This window comes from Gavia stellata, chromosome 14 (assembly GCF_030936135.1).
Source record: "Gavia stellata isolate bGavSte3 chromosome 14, bGavSte3.hap2, whole genome shotgun sequence".
In the NCBI taxonomy this organism is placed as follows: Eukaryota; Metazoa; Chordata; class Aves; order Gaviiformes; family Gaviidae; genus Gavia; species Gavia stellata.
The window spans coordinates 15,011,357-15,031,025 of record NC_082607.1 but is presented as its reverse complement, the minus strand read 5'-3'; the positions used below and the strand labels follow the sequence as shown (position 1 = coordinate 15,031,025).

Below are 19,669 nucleotides of genomic sequence, written 5' to 3'. Positions count from 1 at the left end.
AGGTGTCTGAAAAGTCTGCTTGGATTTCAGCAAGGAACAGTTTCCTCACCTTGCTACACAGAACAGAGAGAAGAATGGAAAGCAGAAGTCTGGATTTGTGACTTTGCATTGACTAAAACCAGAAGCATAACGGAAGCATTTAAATCAGGCAATTGCAACTTGCAAGCTAGGTCCACAACCAGATAAACTAAATTACAGATGAACCAATGAACTAGGGAAAGAAGTCTAACATATTTTAGAAGACACATATTTCATGTATCAGGACAATAGATAAACCAAGGATAAATCTGACTGGAGATGCTGGGAGTGAGAGGAAGCGGCCCTGCTGTTTACATAGCATTGTTTATTTGCTGACATATGCAGTTCATTTTGGCATTGATTTCAGTTGAAGGCATGTGTATTACTCTCTCAGCTTGAAGTGACACAATGATATCAGAAAGCAACAGGGATGAATGAATAAGGTGAAGTGATTTGTCACCTACGATCCAATGCAACTTGTGAGTTTTACTGTTACAGTGCAGGGTAACAACCTCTCACAAAGCGGCGAACTGTGAAAAATGGGGCTATGCATGCCCTCTTCTGTCGCAGAATTTTCTTCTTGTCTTTTAATTTTGACAGTGATCCTAAGATACAGTTTGATACTAAATGTTATGGTTGAAACTCTAGAGGGAGGACTATTTTCTCAGATGGGCCAAATACCTGAAGTTTCCCTGTTTTCTCTAAAAGAGGATGACAAACTGATGTGAAATTTTACTTTTTTTAGTGAATTTGCTATGCAGCTTCTAGTTTTGGCTCTTTTTCATGTATTTTCAGTAAAAAAACCCCATCCGAAATTGTTGAAAAGCAAGAAAAATGTGAAAACCTTTGATGGGGAGATGGCTGTAACAGAATAATGCTTTTTCTGGGTGGAAAAAAAACCTATTTACACGGTATCTAAAAGCTTATATATGTAATTCATGTAGATTAGGTGTAAATAAACCTTACTGCTGGAAGCTGGGAGCCTGCAAGCCCGAGAGGAGATATTTCCATGTTGAATGTGCTATGGACAGGTAGCTTTTTGTTAGGTTTTTGTCTGTTTAGTTTAGGCTGCAATATTCAGCGTAACTACAGTGCTTAATTCTGACTGAGAATTTGGGGTAGTTATTCAGGTGATGGATACCAAAATTCTTGATGTTCTATTTTCAAAATGTGTGTGTTGTAGCTACAGAGCTAAGGGACTAATTGCAGCTCGTTGGTGGCTGCAAAGGCTCTGCTCTGAGGCTCAGGGACCGCGTGTTTCAGGGAGTGATACACAACGCCAAGTAGATGCCTAATGCTGACCTAAAAATGGAACTTGCAAGAGTTGCTTATGCCCAGCTCTGCAAAGATCCACTCCTCGCTGCTCTTGAGTGGGGCTACAAAAGCATTTAAAAATAGATATTGGGGGTGGTGGTGGTGGGGAATCAAACAGAACAAAGCTAAGTTGATTTTATTTTATCTTGTTGACTTCCAGCAACTGAGGTCGGTTACTTACACAGATTCCTTTGGGGTTAGAAGAGGGTTTATTTTCATTCTTTCTGTGTTTAGAAACAGAGGAGGAAGAGCTGCTGGTCTGAGAGGTGTTTGTGATGTTGGTCTCTTGGCTGAAGGAGCTGTTGTCACTGCTGTGCCGCCGGTGCACAGGCTCGTCCAAGAGGGGGGATAATGGAGGAGGGAACAGCTTCTCTTCTCTTTTCTTTGCCACCTTCTTCACTGAGCTACCGCTGCTCCTGGGACACAGACAAGAAGCAGTCGCATTTCAAGAACCTTGGTTAATCCTCCATAGCACAAAGCTCTAGGTTTTATTTACTGAGAAGCCAGCTCTACCCTCAAATATGTCCTGCAGCCTCCATGTCCTAGGAGCTAAGTCAAAAGGGGTCAGGCAGTGAAAACAGAAGAGCTACCTCTGCCTTTTCAATGGCTGCAGAAACCGCCTGCTTTGGAGGACAACTTCCAGTGCATTAGTACAAATGGCACCCAATTTAAATGCTAATTTGAGTCAGTCTTCATTTGAGAGGTCATAGAGGTTCTGACTCAGCAAAGTGCTGGAAAGTTTTATGCATGGGGTTAGTTCCTTTGACATCAAGTATGGCTATTTATGTGTTTAACATTAAACATCTTTTTAAGAGGTGGATTAGGGCCCACATAAGCAACCTTTGCAAAAAAACATAATAGCACATGGCATGTGAACCAAAAAAATAATTTCTAACAACTACAAAATGATAAAACCATAACAATAACAAGATAATAATTATTTGACCTCTAGAATAAAACCAATGTTCAACACTATATTAAAATGATACATTGTAACTGGCAAAAGCCCTTCAGCAAATATTGGTTGATGAATTGAACGCGATTCAGAAAATGAATGTGGTTTTGACATGAAAGCTCAAGAAATATGATAATCTATTGTCTGTTTTATGTACAGAAATTGTTAGCTGGCTAGAAATGGCAGCTGTGATACACAGTAAAACCAAAAAAAACCTGCTAGACCTTTCTCCCCTCAAATCCATCAAAAAAGAAAAAAACAAACCCCAACACCCCACTGACTGTTTAACATGTTAGTCTACTCATAGATTTTTACTTTTGGTACTCACCTAGCTCAGTCAATGAAGATAACCTGAATTTTAATCTTTTGTTAGACATCTAATATTGCACTACACGATCATTTACTTTTCACGATTATTGACTAAAATTTCAATATCAAATTAAGTCAACAAGAATTTATGTTTCATTTCCAGTGCACTAAAGTAATCAGGGAAAGAGGAGAAGGCAACCCAAGTTTCCTTACTCATTCTGGAGCTCTCTCTCATTCCAGTCTGGCCTCTTATGCAGTTTCACCAACAGTATCAATATCTACACTTGCTTTGGTCATTCCCCTACTTTGGGCCTTTGGTGATACAAAAATATTTTAGCCTTACTGTGAAATCACAGAGTGAAATCAAACAAACTCCCCATGTTTCAGGTTTTATAGCTCTTCTACTCAAAACTATTTTAATTCGACTGAAGCAGAGTTAAAAATATCTTCTTTGAAACTCTCTGATATTAATGATTTTCAGACTGAAGAAATGAAATGAACACAGAATTCATACTGCCTTACAGTAGGACTCGTATGGATGCTGTCCTGCTCAGAAAACACAAGGGCCTGAAGAAGATCAAAGGAAAGCAACCAGGTTGGAAGACACTGGCAGTTCCTCGAGGAGACTGATTTTATGCACATGTGGTCATACAACATGTCATCCAAAAAGTTCTCACTCAAAGCCCCATCTGTTAGCTTTCTTACCCCCAAAGGGCATTTTGGAACTCAGACAAGTCACCGTAGCTATAGCACAATAATACTCTGAACTTTTTCCAGAAGAAATTTTTCCAAAAGAGAGTAAGCACTACCTCAGGAAAATGTGCATGTGTTACTGGATTGTACAGAGGCAAAGCAGACACAGCTGATGAAATACCCAGGAGCAGAATCCAAACCCTCTGCCTCCCAAACAAGTGTTGTACACAGGGAACCCTGAACATGCATATATGGGTGGGAGCACAGACCGAAGTGGTTCTCCGTGCCCCTGTGCATGGAGGTGTGTGGAGCTCTTCTTTCTCCCTGGTACAGCTTTGCAAAGGGAAGAGCAACTGAGTCTGGCAGATTGATCTCAAAAGTGTCTGAAGGAAGACTGAATGTGAGACATTGGCCAAGTCTCCTTTCGGATCTGACCCTGCATCACTACTGAGGTTCCTCAGCACATCGTGGCTATTTCCAGGGCTAATGCAAGTCTCTGTCGCTTGGAGAGTCTACCACTGCATGGAGAAATTTAAGGCACGTATAAAGCAATCGAAGCGACATTCCTCAACTGCTACATGGAGGTGGAGGGATTAAGAGTAGTACAAGAAAAAATTAAGAAGGCTGCAGGTACCATGGTTAAAACTTCACTACTTAAAACTTCACCAGTTCACGTCATCTTTGGGCTCAAATATAAGATGGGGCAAACAAAGATACAAGCGCAACTACTTAGCTCTGGCACACAAGTCATTCTGTGGGTGGGAAGACTTAACCACAAAGGAAAATGCATTTGAGGATATCTTTTTCCTACATAACTCAAATTAAAAAAACCCAACAATACTTTACAGTTACAATTCTGTCTTTTTTTTTTTTTCTTTTTTTCCCCTATTGCCCACTTAATCCTATGAGTTTTTGCAGGATTTAAGCTGATAATTTATTTAGCAATGTTACTTCCCTCAGATTTATGCCAAAGCATTTACGTTTACAATAACCTCCATGAAATAGGTTGTTACCAGCAGTTAACCAGATTGTCACTTTGCTTTGGGCTGTTAATGGGCTAAGAAACTGGTCTTTGATTGCGGTAATCTCTAATCTTGAATGAATTTATTGCAATAATTACCGAGACTCAATGGTTTAATTTGCTGACATCATCATTAGTTAAACTATATTTAAAATCTCAGGAGAAACACAATAAAAGTGCAAAGAAAAAATACAACCAGAACTGATGGTCTTGTGGCTGCAGGGTTTAATGTTTGTGTCTGAAAAGGCCAATTATCGAGGAATGAGAAGGCTTCCCATCTGCTTATTTTTTCAGCCTGGTTTCTTTTAGGGCAGAAAGCAAGCAAGCAGGCAACAAGAGGTCAGTGCATGAAGGAGAGAGAATTTCCATCTACTCTCACATTTCAAGCTGCCTTTCTTTGCCCTTTCTTTATCCACTCCTTGTGGTATGCAGTGGTATCTCCGGCCTCTTAACGAGACAAAGCCATTGTCTATACCAATCACTTGGCTTTCCTTCGCCTCTACGCTCCCTGCCCACAATGAAATGCCGCACATTGACGGTGTATCTGATTTTCTGCAGGGGGTTAGCAGGGAAAGGTCACTCCCGCATTAGTTTGGACCATATGGCAGCAACTGAATGAAGCTGAAGTCATTGTCATAGATGTAGAAGGCTGCCTCCGCTGCGAACGAACCCCAATGAACGCTGTTGTCTGCCAACAAGCCCGAGTGAACGCTGTTGTGACTACTCAAGGGATCGAACCCCAGTGAACGCTGTTGTGACTACTCAAGGGATCGGCTAACGTTGTCAAGTACAGGTGCATCTTTAACTAAAGGTTAAACAAAAGGGAACAGGAAATCTTGAAAAACAGGCTGAAATGCTTGCCTCAGACAGACTTCTAGCGTGCCTGTTAGACGGCAGGCTTGTTTCACTGGTATGAGTCTAGTTTGAAATTCAGACTCACAGTTTGCATCAGCAAATAACCCTCTGTGTTGTTACAAACTGCCAAATGTTGGCTAATAGTGCTCTGTCTGGACTGGGTCTACCAATCAGGTATTCAGATATAAATGGCATTCAGCAGCACATACAATTAATGCTTAAATTAAAATTGCTCTGGCAAGCAAGTAAATACATAAATAATCCTCTGCTGCAAAGTGGGCAGCTGATCTGACAAAAAATGCAGCCTCACACCAGTGTTTCAAGGTATCACTATGAATTACTTGGACAAAACACAGTGTCATCTATTCCTTCTTTTGCTATGAAATATCAGAAATAAGGAAAATACAGCGGCAATAGTTTCAACAATTTTAAGTGTCACATCAGATTTAGGAAAAGGCATCAGCCCCAGAGCGTGTGAGGGAAGGAACAGAGAGATAACTAGTTGCTTATGCAATGACTACATAATACAAACAGGCTCTTTGGTTGTGCGAATGGTTTTTAAATTCACAACTAACCATTTGAAATTTCTACACTCAAATTGCGCATGTAGGCATAGAAACTTGTAGAAATTAGGCATATAATTGCCCATATTAGACATGGAACCCTTTAAAAATTAATTGTGCATCTTTGCTTGCTTTATTGAGCCCATATATTTAGGGCAAGATTATGTGAGAAATGTATTAAAATGCCTGAACCATAGACAGGCAGCCAGTGGGAGCTGCAAAAGCACAGGTGAGGCCTATCTTTCACTGACTCCTCCAGACTCCTGAATGCCTCCAAATTTTGGCCCAGAGATCATGGTCTTTCTGTCGTAACACTCTTGTATCTATAAAAAAGCCCAATAAAAGCCTCTGAAGTCTGCCTTGGGGAACTTGACTTGTTGGCACAGGGATCAAGTTCTAACGGGAGAGACCTAAGGTTCTTCCCAAGTGAGAATATCTGCTGTGGGATGTAACACCTTCTTAATGGATGAACATCATCATCACACCTGTAGCTGAATCTCCCTTATTTCTCAAAGTCCTTATGTAGAGTTCTGAAAGAAAATGTAGGACCTTTGGGAATAAAGGAGCAAATAGCACAGCCTGTCTGTCAACCTTTTACCACTGAAGTGGTATTTTCCCTCATGCCCTTGAACAGCATACTTTCAGCTTCCCCTTTCTTCTGCCTCCCCTTAAAACTCTACTTAACCCTCTGGAAAACAGAACTGCTCCTGACTGCTTAAAAACAATCTGGGGCTCTCCAGAAATTTGTCGGCACACTGTTCGGCCGGCTCCCTAATCTTTTGGGAAATACGTTGATCTATATATATATTCAGTTGCACATCTCTGGGAGTTGAAGACCTGAATTATCAAACAATATTGCATTTGTTTCAAGCAAACTCAGAAGACACTAATAACAAATGCAGTGTGATCCAGGTCTCAATCATTGCAGCAGAAAAGAAGTCAGAAAATTTTGTTTCAAAACTTGAGGCAGACAAGAGGAAAAGCTAGCATATGGAAATAACTATTGATGGACACAATTATATTTTAACAGAGAATACCGAAGGCTTGAAAGCTCTGAGGAATCAAATTAATGACCTGGAAAACAAGCTCAAATTAAGAAACATCAGGTTGGGGGTGGATCCTTAGGGCTTGCTGGCGACAAGAATAGAAAGATTTTTTTAATGGATTGTGGAGGTGTTGGGGATGGATAATCCTTGATTCCCTCTGCAATATATCTCTGCTCATTGTATTTCTAGCAATGACAATCAGGCAACACCCATCATGATGTTTATCAAATGTGCAACATGTTACAGATCACATTGTAGCTTTCAACTCATCTGCCTTTTCCAGACTCCAGCTCTGACCTTCTCAGTGGTAGAATGAGGGGTTAGTTCAAGGATTGAAGTTACTCCATAATTACACCAGTATAAATAAAATGATGCTCAACCTTCTTTATGGATTTTAAAATTTGTCTGCTATTTCATAAATAATTTTTGAACTTTATCTAAATTTAAATACCACTACAATCAAATTGTTTTCAGAAGCACATTGTGGGTTTGATTCTTTGCTTGTCCTAGTGCAAAGCAGAAAGAAGTGCCTCATCTCAAAATCGTAAAAGCACAAAATTGATGACAGAAGGGAACTGGACTCTTTGGTTATTTATAGAATGTTAATCTTGTGATTATACTAATCAGAATCATTATTTACGTGGCGCTTGTTTGCTCAAGCATTATAGCCATCTCTGAAAGACACTCTGAAAGGCACAAACTATTTGATTATACATCTGCTGAAATACAAAGCATGTATGTCTGAAACATTTAGGATGGTCACCCCTGGCACTGCGTATACACAGTTAAAGAATAAGAGCCGTTGAAGTGAACAGCAAAGTCACTACTTCGTTCAATATAACTGAGAACTGCCTCTTACGAAAATGATTTTAAAAAATAAATTCCAGGCAATCAAATAAAGCCCACTTTTAGTAGGATTCTCTGGTCACAGAGGTTAAGGATGATGGGGACAATAAAGAACATTGAAAGGATGCAGCATGGGGGTAGAGGAGTACACCAGGATTGTGGTGGCACTCTGAATTCCTGTAGCCCATCAGAAGGATGAATGAATTTCATCCCAAACCATGTGGATCCTCTTCCTGATGGATGGGAATAGCAGTGCAGGGTCACTTACGCTCATGGGCTCATAAGCCCATCTGGCTCTATAGCAAAGACATTTGTAGAACAGTACCGTGAAGTCTCTCATGAACGTTGTGTGAAAAAATACAACTTACTCTTTAGTGCTGGTTAATCTGTGATTCGGTATCGGAGAGATACAAGGTGGGAGCAGGCATGAAGCTGAAGGGTCCTCCAGGCGCTGCTTCTTGCTTTCAACAAAGGTATCCAGGCTTTCCGGCTGCTTTAACAAAAAAAGTAGAGCTTGAAAGATCCAGCATCTATGCACAATCTCACTTGCCATTAAGAGGAGCTCAGGAATCTCAGTTTATTTCCTTTACAGTAGCAGCAGTTAAAATACTGGTCTAAGAGAAGTGAAAGTCACCTGAAATCAGGGCTAAATGTACTCCAAACACATGACGTGAAGTTATATAACAAGTGACATAGCCAGATAATTAGGAAGCAAGACGCCTCATGTGCTATAGCTATCTTCTGTAGTGCACTGGAAATTAATTAATAATTCAGATGGAATGACTTGATAGCACTGAATCTTACTCAAGTAAATAGCTTTTACTCATTGACTTAATAGAAGTTGATGGGAAAACTTCCCTAAGTAAGTATTCCTCACAGGTCTAAAAGACTACAGGACTGAGCTGCGGTAGTCATTTACTGCAATAGCTGTTTTAAAATTTGCTTTGAAAGATTCCCTGATGCATGACTTTTGTGCCTGAACTAGGATGATACAAGCAAAGCTGATTACTGCTCTGTCACTGGAACCTTCATATCAGCCTTCAAGCCCACTAGTAGATGGCTAAAATAAATCTTTTAATAGCATGATTTAGAAAGAGAAATCAGGCTCTCCCTCCCCCGTTTTAACTGTTGATATACCCTCAAGTCATCTTAATTGGTTTGTTTCCCCTTGGGTAGCAGCAGTGAACAATCATACAGCAACTGAACGGGCTCTTTCAGACCATAGCTTATGTTTGTACAGTCCCAGAGCAAGAGTCCTCATTTTGTTACTTTCTGATTCAAAGTCCCAGCTAATGAAATGATGAGGTTCCAACTTTCATATAATCCTTTTTTTTTTTTTCCCCTGGGAGCCCTCAGTTTAGTGGCCAATACTACACTTGTGTTTTAGCCAAGATTCCTTCTCCATCATACTGACACTCCACTAAGTTACCTAGCAAGAAGGTTTTTTTGTGTAATTAATATACACTCTGGTGTACTTACACATACACATAAGCATGGACTTTTATACATCCCTTTCCTCTTTCTTCTTTTCTCCTTCCTTCTTACATCTCTGCCTCTAGTGTACAGCTAGAATATAAATTGAATAAAAACCTGCTGAGTTTACTCATGTGATTATTTCCACTTAATTCAACAGGGAAGGAACCAGTGCAGTGACTCATGTAGGCAGGGGTGCAGAGCCTGTGTCTGCTGGGCACTGTCTGTCTTTGTCTTGTATTAACTCTCTCGTACCACTGGACTGCTCAAACTCAAGATTTCAAGAAGTCCACTAGAACAGACAGCTGAAGTCACATTCACAATGATTTATAAAATTTGGGGTATTAAAAAAACGCGCTATGATGACTTCTCACAGACAGACCAGAGCACAACCATTTCAGTTGGAAAAAAGTGACTACAAAAACTCATTTATGATACAAAACTTCAGTTTCCATTCTGAAAACACATTTAGTTTGAAGTGCACTGTCATATCCCACAAGATAGGATACCCTTGGGCATAAATAACATAAAACACATGACAAATCATAATGCCTTAAGTCAAAATATATTTGCTTTTTCAGGTGGTTGTGCAGAGAAAGCAGCTAGTTAAGCAAATGATATTTCTATGAATCACATTTGTTTATACAACAAAACAATATAAAGACTAAATTCACCAGGAGCATAAGCAAGCACCATTCCATTTACTTTAATGAAGCTAAGCCTGTTTAAGCCAGTGGTGAAAATGCCTTAATTCTGCAGACAATAAAACCCTGCCTTCCGAACAGAAGTCAAATTTTCTAAGTATGGCTGAACCCATAGTAATACGAACTCATCATTGGGAATCTTTTGCAAGATTACAGAATGCTGGAAATTAATGGGTAAGTGAACAAATACAGTGAAAAAGCTTGTAAGACAAATCTCAAAAAAATAGATCGTTCATCGATTTTGTCAGCTGGAGTTTGTTTTTTACTAGTTTCTGATGTTAATTTGTAATGCACTTGTAAATGCATATCCTTTGTAAAAACAATAAAGCCTTAGTGTTATGATGCCTCCTTACAGCCCTGCTGAAGGTGCAGTGAGGAATCGCTGACTGCCATCCTGACCTCGAGGATGCATAGATATTCAGTGTTTTCCTCTGAATGACAAAAACGACTTACCTTGTGTTTCCTTTTGGATTTTGTGGATGGTTTTTCAGCTGCTGGGGTAGGGGACTCTCGAGATGGTCGCCTGTGTTTCACATTTGCCTCTCTTGGTTCGCATTTCACAGACGCGGTCTCAAAAGGCTCTTGTCCAGGTATCCTGGAGAGTAAACTAAGGTCTATTTTCACCCACAGAGATTTGAGTTCTTCATATTCTCTCAGTGGAGACAGAAGTTCATTTTGTACGATTGGGATAGGAGAAAAGAGCTGCTCCTCCAAGTCATTGCTGGTCTGGTCAATGGATGTGTTGCTGCCATTGCTAGTTAAACTACTTACGCTGAGGATGTTACTGCCAGAGTCCTTCACTTTGACGCCATTGCCAGACCCAGTGCAAGCTGGCAATACCTTAGCCTGCAAGCTCTCCTCCTGGTCTGTATTTGAGTCAGAAGTAGATGAATCCGTTTCAATGAATTCCCGGGACTTAGGGACAATTTTGCTGGGGCCTCTGTACTTTTTCTTCTCTGAAGTGAGACCTGTGCTAGTTCGTGGTTCTTTCCTTGGAGCGGTCTTCCCAACTGCTGCTTTAGTTCGAACCTTTGGCTGCTCGGGGAGTTCCTGTGTGTCTTTTTCTTTGGGAGTGTTGCTGGTATTATTTGGTTTGGGCCAGTTATACTCTTCTACACTGGAAGTCCTTTCTACCTTTTTGGGTTGCTTTTTCCCAGTAGTCCTTTGTGAAGTTGGCTCATTATGAGCTGGTGACTTCTGCTTGGAGCTTTTTGCCTCTGGGGTTTTCTGGGCAACCCGTGGTTTGGCTTTCTCTCGGATGGGACTAAGGATCGCCCGGTCTTTGGAATCGGCTGGGGGCAGGCTGCTGTTGAGCTTCCCTTTGTTTGGCCCTTCGGTTTGCTGGTTGCTCTGGGCCTGGGAGCTGGTCTCGTTGTGAGGCTCATTTTGATTGTTGATGATGGTCTTGTTGTGGGGGTTCACTTTATTTAGCCATTTATCCAGCTGCCATTTGTTTGTTGAGGGAGGTTCAGGCTGCAGTTTGAAGAACGACAAGGAACAAATCTCAGACAGAAGCAACGCTTTTCCCTTTAAATGAGAACGTTTTTAACGTACCCTTTTATTTCAACTAGTGGTGACTGCTAGGTTTATGGGAGTATTTATGGAGTATTTATGGTTAATTAGGCTTCCTTATCTGGTTTACAATGTGGCCCTGGAGAAATTTAATACAACTAAAAAGTTTAGCTGGTCCCTGAAGACATAGTTTTGTCATGTTGCCTTTTCTTAGTCCCAGCTGAATACTATGTCAATAAAATCTTCTCTAGCTACTGGCAAAAATCTAAATATTTCTTTAAAGCAATTCAAATGTAGGCCAGAAGGATTCTTCCAAAAGCTAGAATGAGTATGTGGGTCATACACATAAAACTCTAAAGGGAGAAAAAAGTCAACAGCATCAAATAGCACAGAATTCCAACATTTTCCTAACAGGGAGCAGGATTTCATTCCCTTCCATGCTTCCTCCTCCGAGCCTCCACTGGGGAGGAGCTGAGAGTGTGGCTTTACCTCTGGCGTGGCACTGCGCGACTCCTCGTTGCACTCGCTGTCACTGGAGCTGCTCTCACTGTCGGAGTCAGACTCGGAGCTGCTCTCGGACTCGCTGGAGCTCCCGGAGCCGCCACTGGAATGGGCCAAGCTGGTTGCGTGTGCCGCTGGCACTGGCAAGCTGCTGCGGGGAGAAGATTCTCTTGTGTCAGTACGCTGCTTGTCTTTTTTAAAGTATTGCCATGGGGGGAGCCACCCAATGAACCCTGTTGTCACCGACTTTCCTCAGTGTCAACTCCCTCTCCTGCAGTACAGACCCAATGAAAGCTCCAGCAGCCGTGCCACAGTGTAGCCACCAAAGGAGCCAGTTGGGTTTATGCGGCACAGGACACACTGATAATGGTGTTAATAACATTACAATCATCATCACCCTCAAATGAGAAACACTTCAGTGTCACAAGCCTGAGCTTATTAGCCCAATGATTGCAAAAACTAACAATTGCACTTCAATAATTCATTAATGGAATCATGGTTTCTTCATTTTTTGCCGGTTCATTTATAATTTATGATCAAAGGAAGGACATCAGGCAACTAATATTGGACAGGGCATTTTAAAAATTAATTTTAATGAATACTTTTACACTGCGATGTACAAAAACTACATATTTTTGACAAGTCTCCAGGGACTGCCCAAGAATTTTTTATTTATAGCTGTTTCTTCTCTCATGTTTATGATAATGCAGTGAGAAAATGGCATTCATGCTGAAAATAAGCCTCTCTGTGAAATGTATTTTTCTGCGTGTTCAACTGTCCTCCAAGATGTATTTATTAGCAGTGCACTGGGTGTCATTGTTTTTCCTCAGCATTTATTTCCAAACCGAGAGGTTGGATGACCCCAGTTTTTAGCACTACAGAATTCTTCCCGTCTGAGTCTTTATAAACTCATCTTTAATTTCAACTTTTTTGTCAGGGAGATAACCATAAGGATTTATATCTCTTCAGCTGATCTATACAGAGACTTTTGATGATTGATTTTAAATTTGTGAAGCTGACAAAGCAAAGTGTTTGAAAATTGACACCATTTGCTAGTAGTCCTTTATGGATATTCAATACTTCACCTTAATATATCATACGCTGTGTGTGTCCCATATCGAGTGATCCAGAGATGCCTAGAAGTTATAATACAGCTTTGCCTTCATTTCTGCTATCTGCTTTTCTACTTTCCTCCAAGAAGGATTCAGGTAAACCAGGTACATGCCCTCCTTCCCCTTTCAATCTGAGATGCTGTGTGCATCAAGATGCCCTCTTAAAAAACCACAGTAACCAAGAAACTGGAAGTTGGAAAAGCCAGAAAAAACTGATGTGTGACCCTGCTCTGCTAGAGTCTTTACAAGTATTGCCACTGGCTTCCGTGACAATAATAGATGGTCTTTAATTTTCTTCTTACGCTAAGCTACTTTCTCTCTCCCTCCTTGTTGGTAAACCTATCCCTTACACCGCGGTTGGTAACATAACTGTCTCTTTGAGCATTGCAATGGCCCTGCAGTGCCCATTGACAAAACAGCTTGGTGCTTTAGGGTGCATTAATGAAACAAAATTACTCACTTGGGTAATTGCTACAGATCACTAACTTTGTTGCTCATTAAGTGGATATACTTTTTTTTTTTTCTTCTTCTAGAGGCTCTTCACTCAACTTGACTCAAGTAGAGCTACTTAAAAAATTTCAACTGGGAGTAACAGGTAAATCAAAGGAACAGATGCTTTTAAAAACATAGGCATTTCCAAAAGTAGTATGGAAAACTAAACACTGCTGAATTAAAAAATGGATCTTACACTTTGTATTTAATGTCATTATTTTTGGAAACCATTTGTGCACTTGTTTTTCTTTCTTTATCCCTCCTTTTCCGTGAAGCTCAAGAAAGTGTAGGGAAATATATTTTTAACTTCTTTTTTACAGTAAACAAGGAAACAGAACAGTGGAGAAAAAGTGAATGTGTTTGTAGGGGAGTTTGCCTTTCAATTCAATATCTTGTAATTTTGGTCCTATATTTTCTATTTGGAAAACACTAGAAGTAGATGAAAACCAAGTTTTCCTACTTCATTACAATTGTTTCCAAGAGGAAAGAATAAGAAGAAAAAAGAAAAAACTTCAAGATTCCCAAACTGAGGAGGCAAATACAACAATTCCATTCCAAAATACCAATAAGAAACATCAGCCTTGAAAAAAATACTATTTATGGAATTATCAGAACACTGAAGTTGTAATTTAGAAATGACTTTTTCCCTAAATCTGTGAGCTTCACCTGTTGCAGTTCTATTTTCTGTTTCCACCCCAAAATGGAAGTGAATATGGCGATATTAATGTTTCATCCTTGCTGAAAGCTCCAGTTCCCACAACCCTAGCAGAGAGCCGGCTGTGAAGACGAAGAGATATCTAGCAGCCCCTCCGAGAGCTCAGGGCTGGGCATACGGCTGCGTGGCACACGCTGGTCCTGCGGAGAGTAGTGGGGCCCGTGGCCGCACCGGGCTGCTGGGGCATCAGCCACGGCCCCTGCGGCCCAGCTCCTGCAGGGCATTAATGCACCTTTGTAGCAGGGCACATAAACCTGCAGCAGACCATGGCAGTGAGAAAGCTCCTTGCCTGGGGTGGTTTATGCCCAGGCAACCCCCATACAGAAGGATGTGTGTGGGGCTGCTCACACACCTCTGCAGATCTGCCTAAGAAAATGCTCTCTTGTCAGTGCTGGCAAGTTTGCTCTCATTAAGATAACTGATTTAAAGAACATCACCTCTTATAATAGATCAAAGAAGGAAAAGCCAGTGCCTCAGCAGCTAAGGCCAGACCTTTCTAGCCTTTAAACACAACCTACGTCTTTTAGCACTCTGGAAGAGAACTGACAGTGTAGCTGGGATGCGCTTACACAAAACAACCGGAGTTGTACCGTAGCAGAGTGCAACTGTCTGACAAAGAACTCAAAGGGCAAGAATAAAACCATGGAAATAGATGGCAGCTCCAACCTGGCCTTATTTTCTTTCTTTCTGCACACCAGCCTCAGAAAAAGTTATCATATGCCAAACATTACTGAATAACACAGCTCAGCAAGCTTGCAGGAACAAGACAGACTCAAAATAATGTTTTTCATACAAAACACAATGAGGTCATATTTGTCTTTCATCTGGGATAATAAAATTATGCCTTGGCTACATCGGGTGGTTTCATGCTGAAGGCATCATTGCTGATCTACATTTTTAAAGTAGAAGCATTCACTTTGCATCATGTAGTTTGGGTTAAGAGTAACTCTGTATGCTTTGCAAAACAATCCGGTACGTCCCAAAACGCCTCTCCCTGCATCTCACCATACTAAAGATAAAGAGATCTTGCACATAGCTACATGCACAATCAACTTCTAATAATGCTGTTCAGCAGAACAGAAGAAAATATACAGACCTTTCACATACAAGTGCATGGAAAAAAATTCTTTGCTTCCAATAAAACGAGTTTAGTGGAGAGATTCTGGGTTGTCTTCTGGGTTTTTTTCCTTAAGTAAAAAGTATCTTTTAGATCAAAAGAACAGGTTGGTTTGCACTCCTCCCCAAGACTTCTTCAGCTTTAAAGTTACATCACATGTTCTAAAAAATGCTGGAATAGATTCTGCAAATGTGCATTCAAGCAGCTGTTATACAAATAAATTGGGCTTCTTCACATAAGTATCAACTACATGAACTGGGGGTTGCCTCTCTAAGAGACTTTCAAAGCAAGCTTTGTTGTGTTGCTAAGATCCAGACAAGGAATGCCAGCCTGGACAAGGTTTAAAATGGTTTTAAAACATTTTATCATCAGACAGAAGTCCTCAAAGTGACTAAAGGGGCCAGGAAGCACTGGTATTTGAAACTCTTGAATTTTTATTTCCCAGCAGGAGATGAGCACTCATATTGTTCCTCAGTGTTTGGGTGGACAATGTTTTTATTTCATTTGAACTGAAAAAAAAAATTAATAAAAACAATGCTGTACAATGGAACACAGTATTGTTTGGGTAAATAACACTTAGAAGAAAGCCAGTTCATTATTATCACTCGAGATTGGAGGCCCCTACTGAGACCAGTGACACGCTGTGCTGGGATCTGTGTAAATACGTGATGAGACACAGTCCTTGGGCCAAAGAGCTTGCAATCCAAACACACAAAGCAAACATTGGAGGTATTACGATCATCCTCATACTCAATGCAGGCCTGTCACATTCTCTAAGTGCAAGGCTCTCTGCAGTTAATGGAAACATCAGTTTCACCCCCCCTTTGAATTTTGGTCTCCCCATTTTCCAAGCCCTGTGCTCAGCGCTTGAGCTGAATCCTGCAGGGCAGTCAGACCCGCTCTGCCCTGAGCCCTGACCACGGGTCTGCTACCTGGGAGGAAAAATAAACACATGACTTAGCAGCAAGGACCCTCATTACTCAGGCCAGATGGATCAGCGTCCGCTTACCCCTCTCTAAAGTAGCTTCTCCTTGTGCCACGGAGATGAGAGACACCGGAGCGACACCCATACTGTAGGTGGGAGGAGAACCAGACCTCCATCTTTTGCAGAGGCCATCATGATGATGTCTCTAGTTGCCTGCAGATTGGTAAGCTGGTCTCCTCCCTGCTATCAAACAATGAAGCAGACAGAAGAGACCTGCACATCTGGAAGCAATTTGGAAGGAAGCTCTTCTGCAGCACTTTCACCTCCCTCCCTTCTTCTGCTCTTGCAGCACACGGCACTTCCCCTGTCCCTTGCTGCTTGGCAGCATGACTGTGCACAGCATGGGCACAAAGTATGAGATGAGAAATGTCTTCAAGGAGGGGACAAACACCAGTATCACCAGTACCTGCCAGTGGTTTTCAGCACCTGTTGAGCTCAAGCTTAAGTATAGAGCAGCTGAGGCTTGCAGGTGTGTGCAGCTGATGGCTCCTGGTGAGGAACTGCATCAAGCTCATCACACACCAACAGTCTGTCTTTCACTGCACTTCACGGGTACGGGTGATCTGCCGAAATGTAAATGTCTCCCTGCAGCTTGTCTGTTTTTTAACTCATGGGTTATTTTTCAAAAGCCAATTAAAGCAAACATGGCATTATTATGTAGATTATTATGCTGCCTAGAGAACTGAAGGCCCAACTTTGTTGTTGTTGTTGTTGTTGTCATCTAGACTATTACATTATTTTCAACACATCATTTACACTACTGTTGTAATAAATGATTTTCAAGATTAAACCTGGTAGTTACAACAAAGATAATGTGAAATACTAAAACTCATTAACCTCTAATAAGAAAAATTAAATAAACTTTTTACCCTGTAAATACATATGTAAAAAAAGTCATATAATTCAGACTACTGCACTAAAACTCATCAAGGAACAAAAATTCCTAAGAAGTCCTTAGCTCTCTCCCTGAACTTTTCACCAATTAGATGTAGTCATGTTAATTGCTGTGAAGAGAATTTGGCAAATAGACGGTGCCCTCCAACAATAGGTTTATTCACTCCAACCCTTCCTTTTTAGGGTAAGGATGAATTGGCCACTTGTTCCATTGCTCTACCCAGAAATCAAAATGTAAACTTTGAGAAAGCAGAGCGCTGCTGGGCAGTGGGAAATTGTAGATGGGAACTGACCAGTGAGTCAACAGTATATCAATGCTGGCAATGTCTTTCCACAAGAAGCAGCATTCTACAAAGGTTGCTTTACTGCACAGGCCTATTTTTAGGGAAAGTTCAACCAATGACATCTGGAAAGAGGAAGGTCTATGCTGGAAAAGTGACTACAGACTTGACAGAGTGGTTGATCTTCCTGTTGAGGCACTGGATTGGGACTCAGATGAATTTTGCTTTGTGTCTGAGAAGAAAATACATCTGTGCATCAGTTCCTGCTGAGTAAAAGAGAGACTATGTCACCCATCCTTAATCTGACTTGTCTATTTAAAATGCAAATTCCTCAGAACAAAGACTCTGATTGCACAGGGCTCTGAAAAGTGGGCACTCAGCTCTGAGTAAGACTTTCGTGCACTACAACCACACCACAGAATCTACCAGAGTAGATGGTAACACTCACTCTTGGGGGGATACTGTTGTTCTCCCACTCACCTCACTTTATTCTGAGAGAAGAGACCGAGGAACAAACTGGCTTCAGCTTTTCAGAAGCCAGCCCAATCTCTCCTCCAGAGTCTATTTCTGCAGAAAAACTGTGATCCTGAGCGGCATTACCAGGAGTTACTGGGCTCACTGAAATCTGTGTAAATGTTCAAAAACGGCTGCTTCATTATTCTAGGGGATAATAATAGAGCAGCACCTAGCAGATTAATATTTAGTGTCAGAATTTAATACCATAACTGTTCAATAACGAAGTTTTATTTCTCTTCTATTCTTACACCATTATCAGGAAGTAATATTCTCTTCTAATTTGAAAGGGAGCTGCCATTTTTTTATAATGAATTGTTCATATCTATATCTTCAAACTTATATATGACTGCCATTAGATTGCTTTTTAAAGAAAAGGATTGCTCTGAATGATTTGTTCACTGCCTTTCCATTGGTTAGTATTAAATTATTTATCATCAGGCTGGTAGGATTCAAATCTAAACTTTCAAAGATTGGGTTGACACAGGAACTGGAAAACCTGTATCAAGCCCTTTTAAAATATTAATCAGCACCCAGGTCAATGAAATGAAATAAGGTGTGGAAATTGTTACTTCAGCTAACATTAGCATGCATAGTAAGACATCACTTATGATGGCTCTCTCATGTCAAAACATATGGAAAGGGAAAACCTCTCTAATATGTTATTCAGGATATGGCAGCTGATCTGCCTGTATTAATCCTGAACACTGTAATGCAAATAGGAGTTCTGATTTATTTTGAGGGGGAGGGTAATTTACAAGATGTTGTATGTAAAAAGCCACATTCTCATTTTACTGTGTTCAAAAGTAACTGTTTTAATCAAAGACTGTTTATAACAAGGTTGATAGAGTTACTGAAACAGATTTTTTTTCATATACATATAACCCTTTTATACTTCCAGCTTTAAAGACCATAAAAAAGGATAGTAAAGATGAAAGAAATAAAAAGAATGACAGAGCTAACTCCTATGAGCCACAATCTATGTCAAAGCAGAACTAAAGTGATTGACAGCTTGCATTAGTAATGAATAGTGTGGGGAAAAGCTGCCAAGGATCCGTAACAAGGTCAAAGCCTTCCAATAAAGAACTACATTAGCCACAAATCCTAGGTGGAACTGTGTATATACATCTGCAGTGTGACTTTAACCATGGTACTCTTTCTACTGTCCTATTCTGACCCTTTTCTGGTTTTTACTCCTGGCCTACAGTAAGTCCTGACTCTTTATCACACCTGCGATACAAAGCAGGTGTAACGTATCAAGCTGCCTGTGAAATCAGAAAAAAACAAACAGAAGAGGAGGAATTTTAATGGCACATCCCTAACGGTACACATAAAAAACTTTCTGAACTATTGGTATGGTAATCACTCTTCTTCCAATTTCACAGCACTCTTACACACACTTGACATGGAAGAGAAGGGGATTTTGCATATTAAAAGCAATATTGTATCCATGATTTGTGCATGCATCACCCTGCTCACCTCAGAGTTTGGGAACAATTTTATGAGCGTGATATTATTCAGGGAATGCAATGTATCTAGACTTTTTGATGTACAATATTTTAGTGAATGGATTCAAGTGTCAGAGAGCATTATTTGTACTATGCCCTGATGTGCTACTGCATGTCTGGCATCTGGAAGAACAAGAATACTATCTCTTACTGTGAGACTCCAAAGGGCCTCATTTGATGTGAATGGAACCATTTTGTTATATCAATATTGCCCCACTGAATCAAGCTAGATATGAGTATTG

At 40.6% G+C, this 19,669-nt stretch overlaps 1 protein-coding gene across 1 annotated transcript in view; it reads right to left on the bottom strand.

Moving 5' to 3' along the window:
- The window catches only part of AFF2 (ALF transcription elongation factor 2), a 336,845-nt gene that overhangs the window by 22,002 nt on the left and 295,174 nt on the right, over nt 1-19,669 (bottom strand). Inside the window, exons 10-13 of the mRNA XM_059824576.1 lie at nt 11,799-11,961; nt 10,251-11,270; nt 7,989-8,113; nt 1,514-1,748 (exon numbers count right to left, since the gene is read on the bottom strand). Coding sequence (XP_059680559.1) covers nt 1,514-1,748; nt 7,989-8,113; nt 10,251-11,270; nt 11,799-11,961 — 1,543 coding nt within the window. The remainder of the gene's footprint in view (nt 1-1,513; nt 1,749-7,988; nt 8,114-10,250; nt 11,271-11,798; nt 11,962-19,669) is intronic.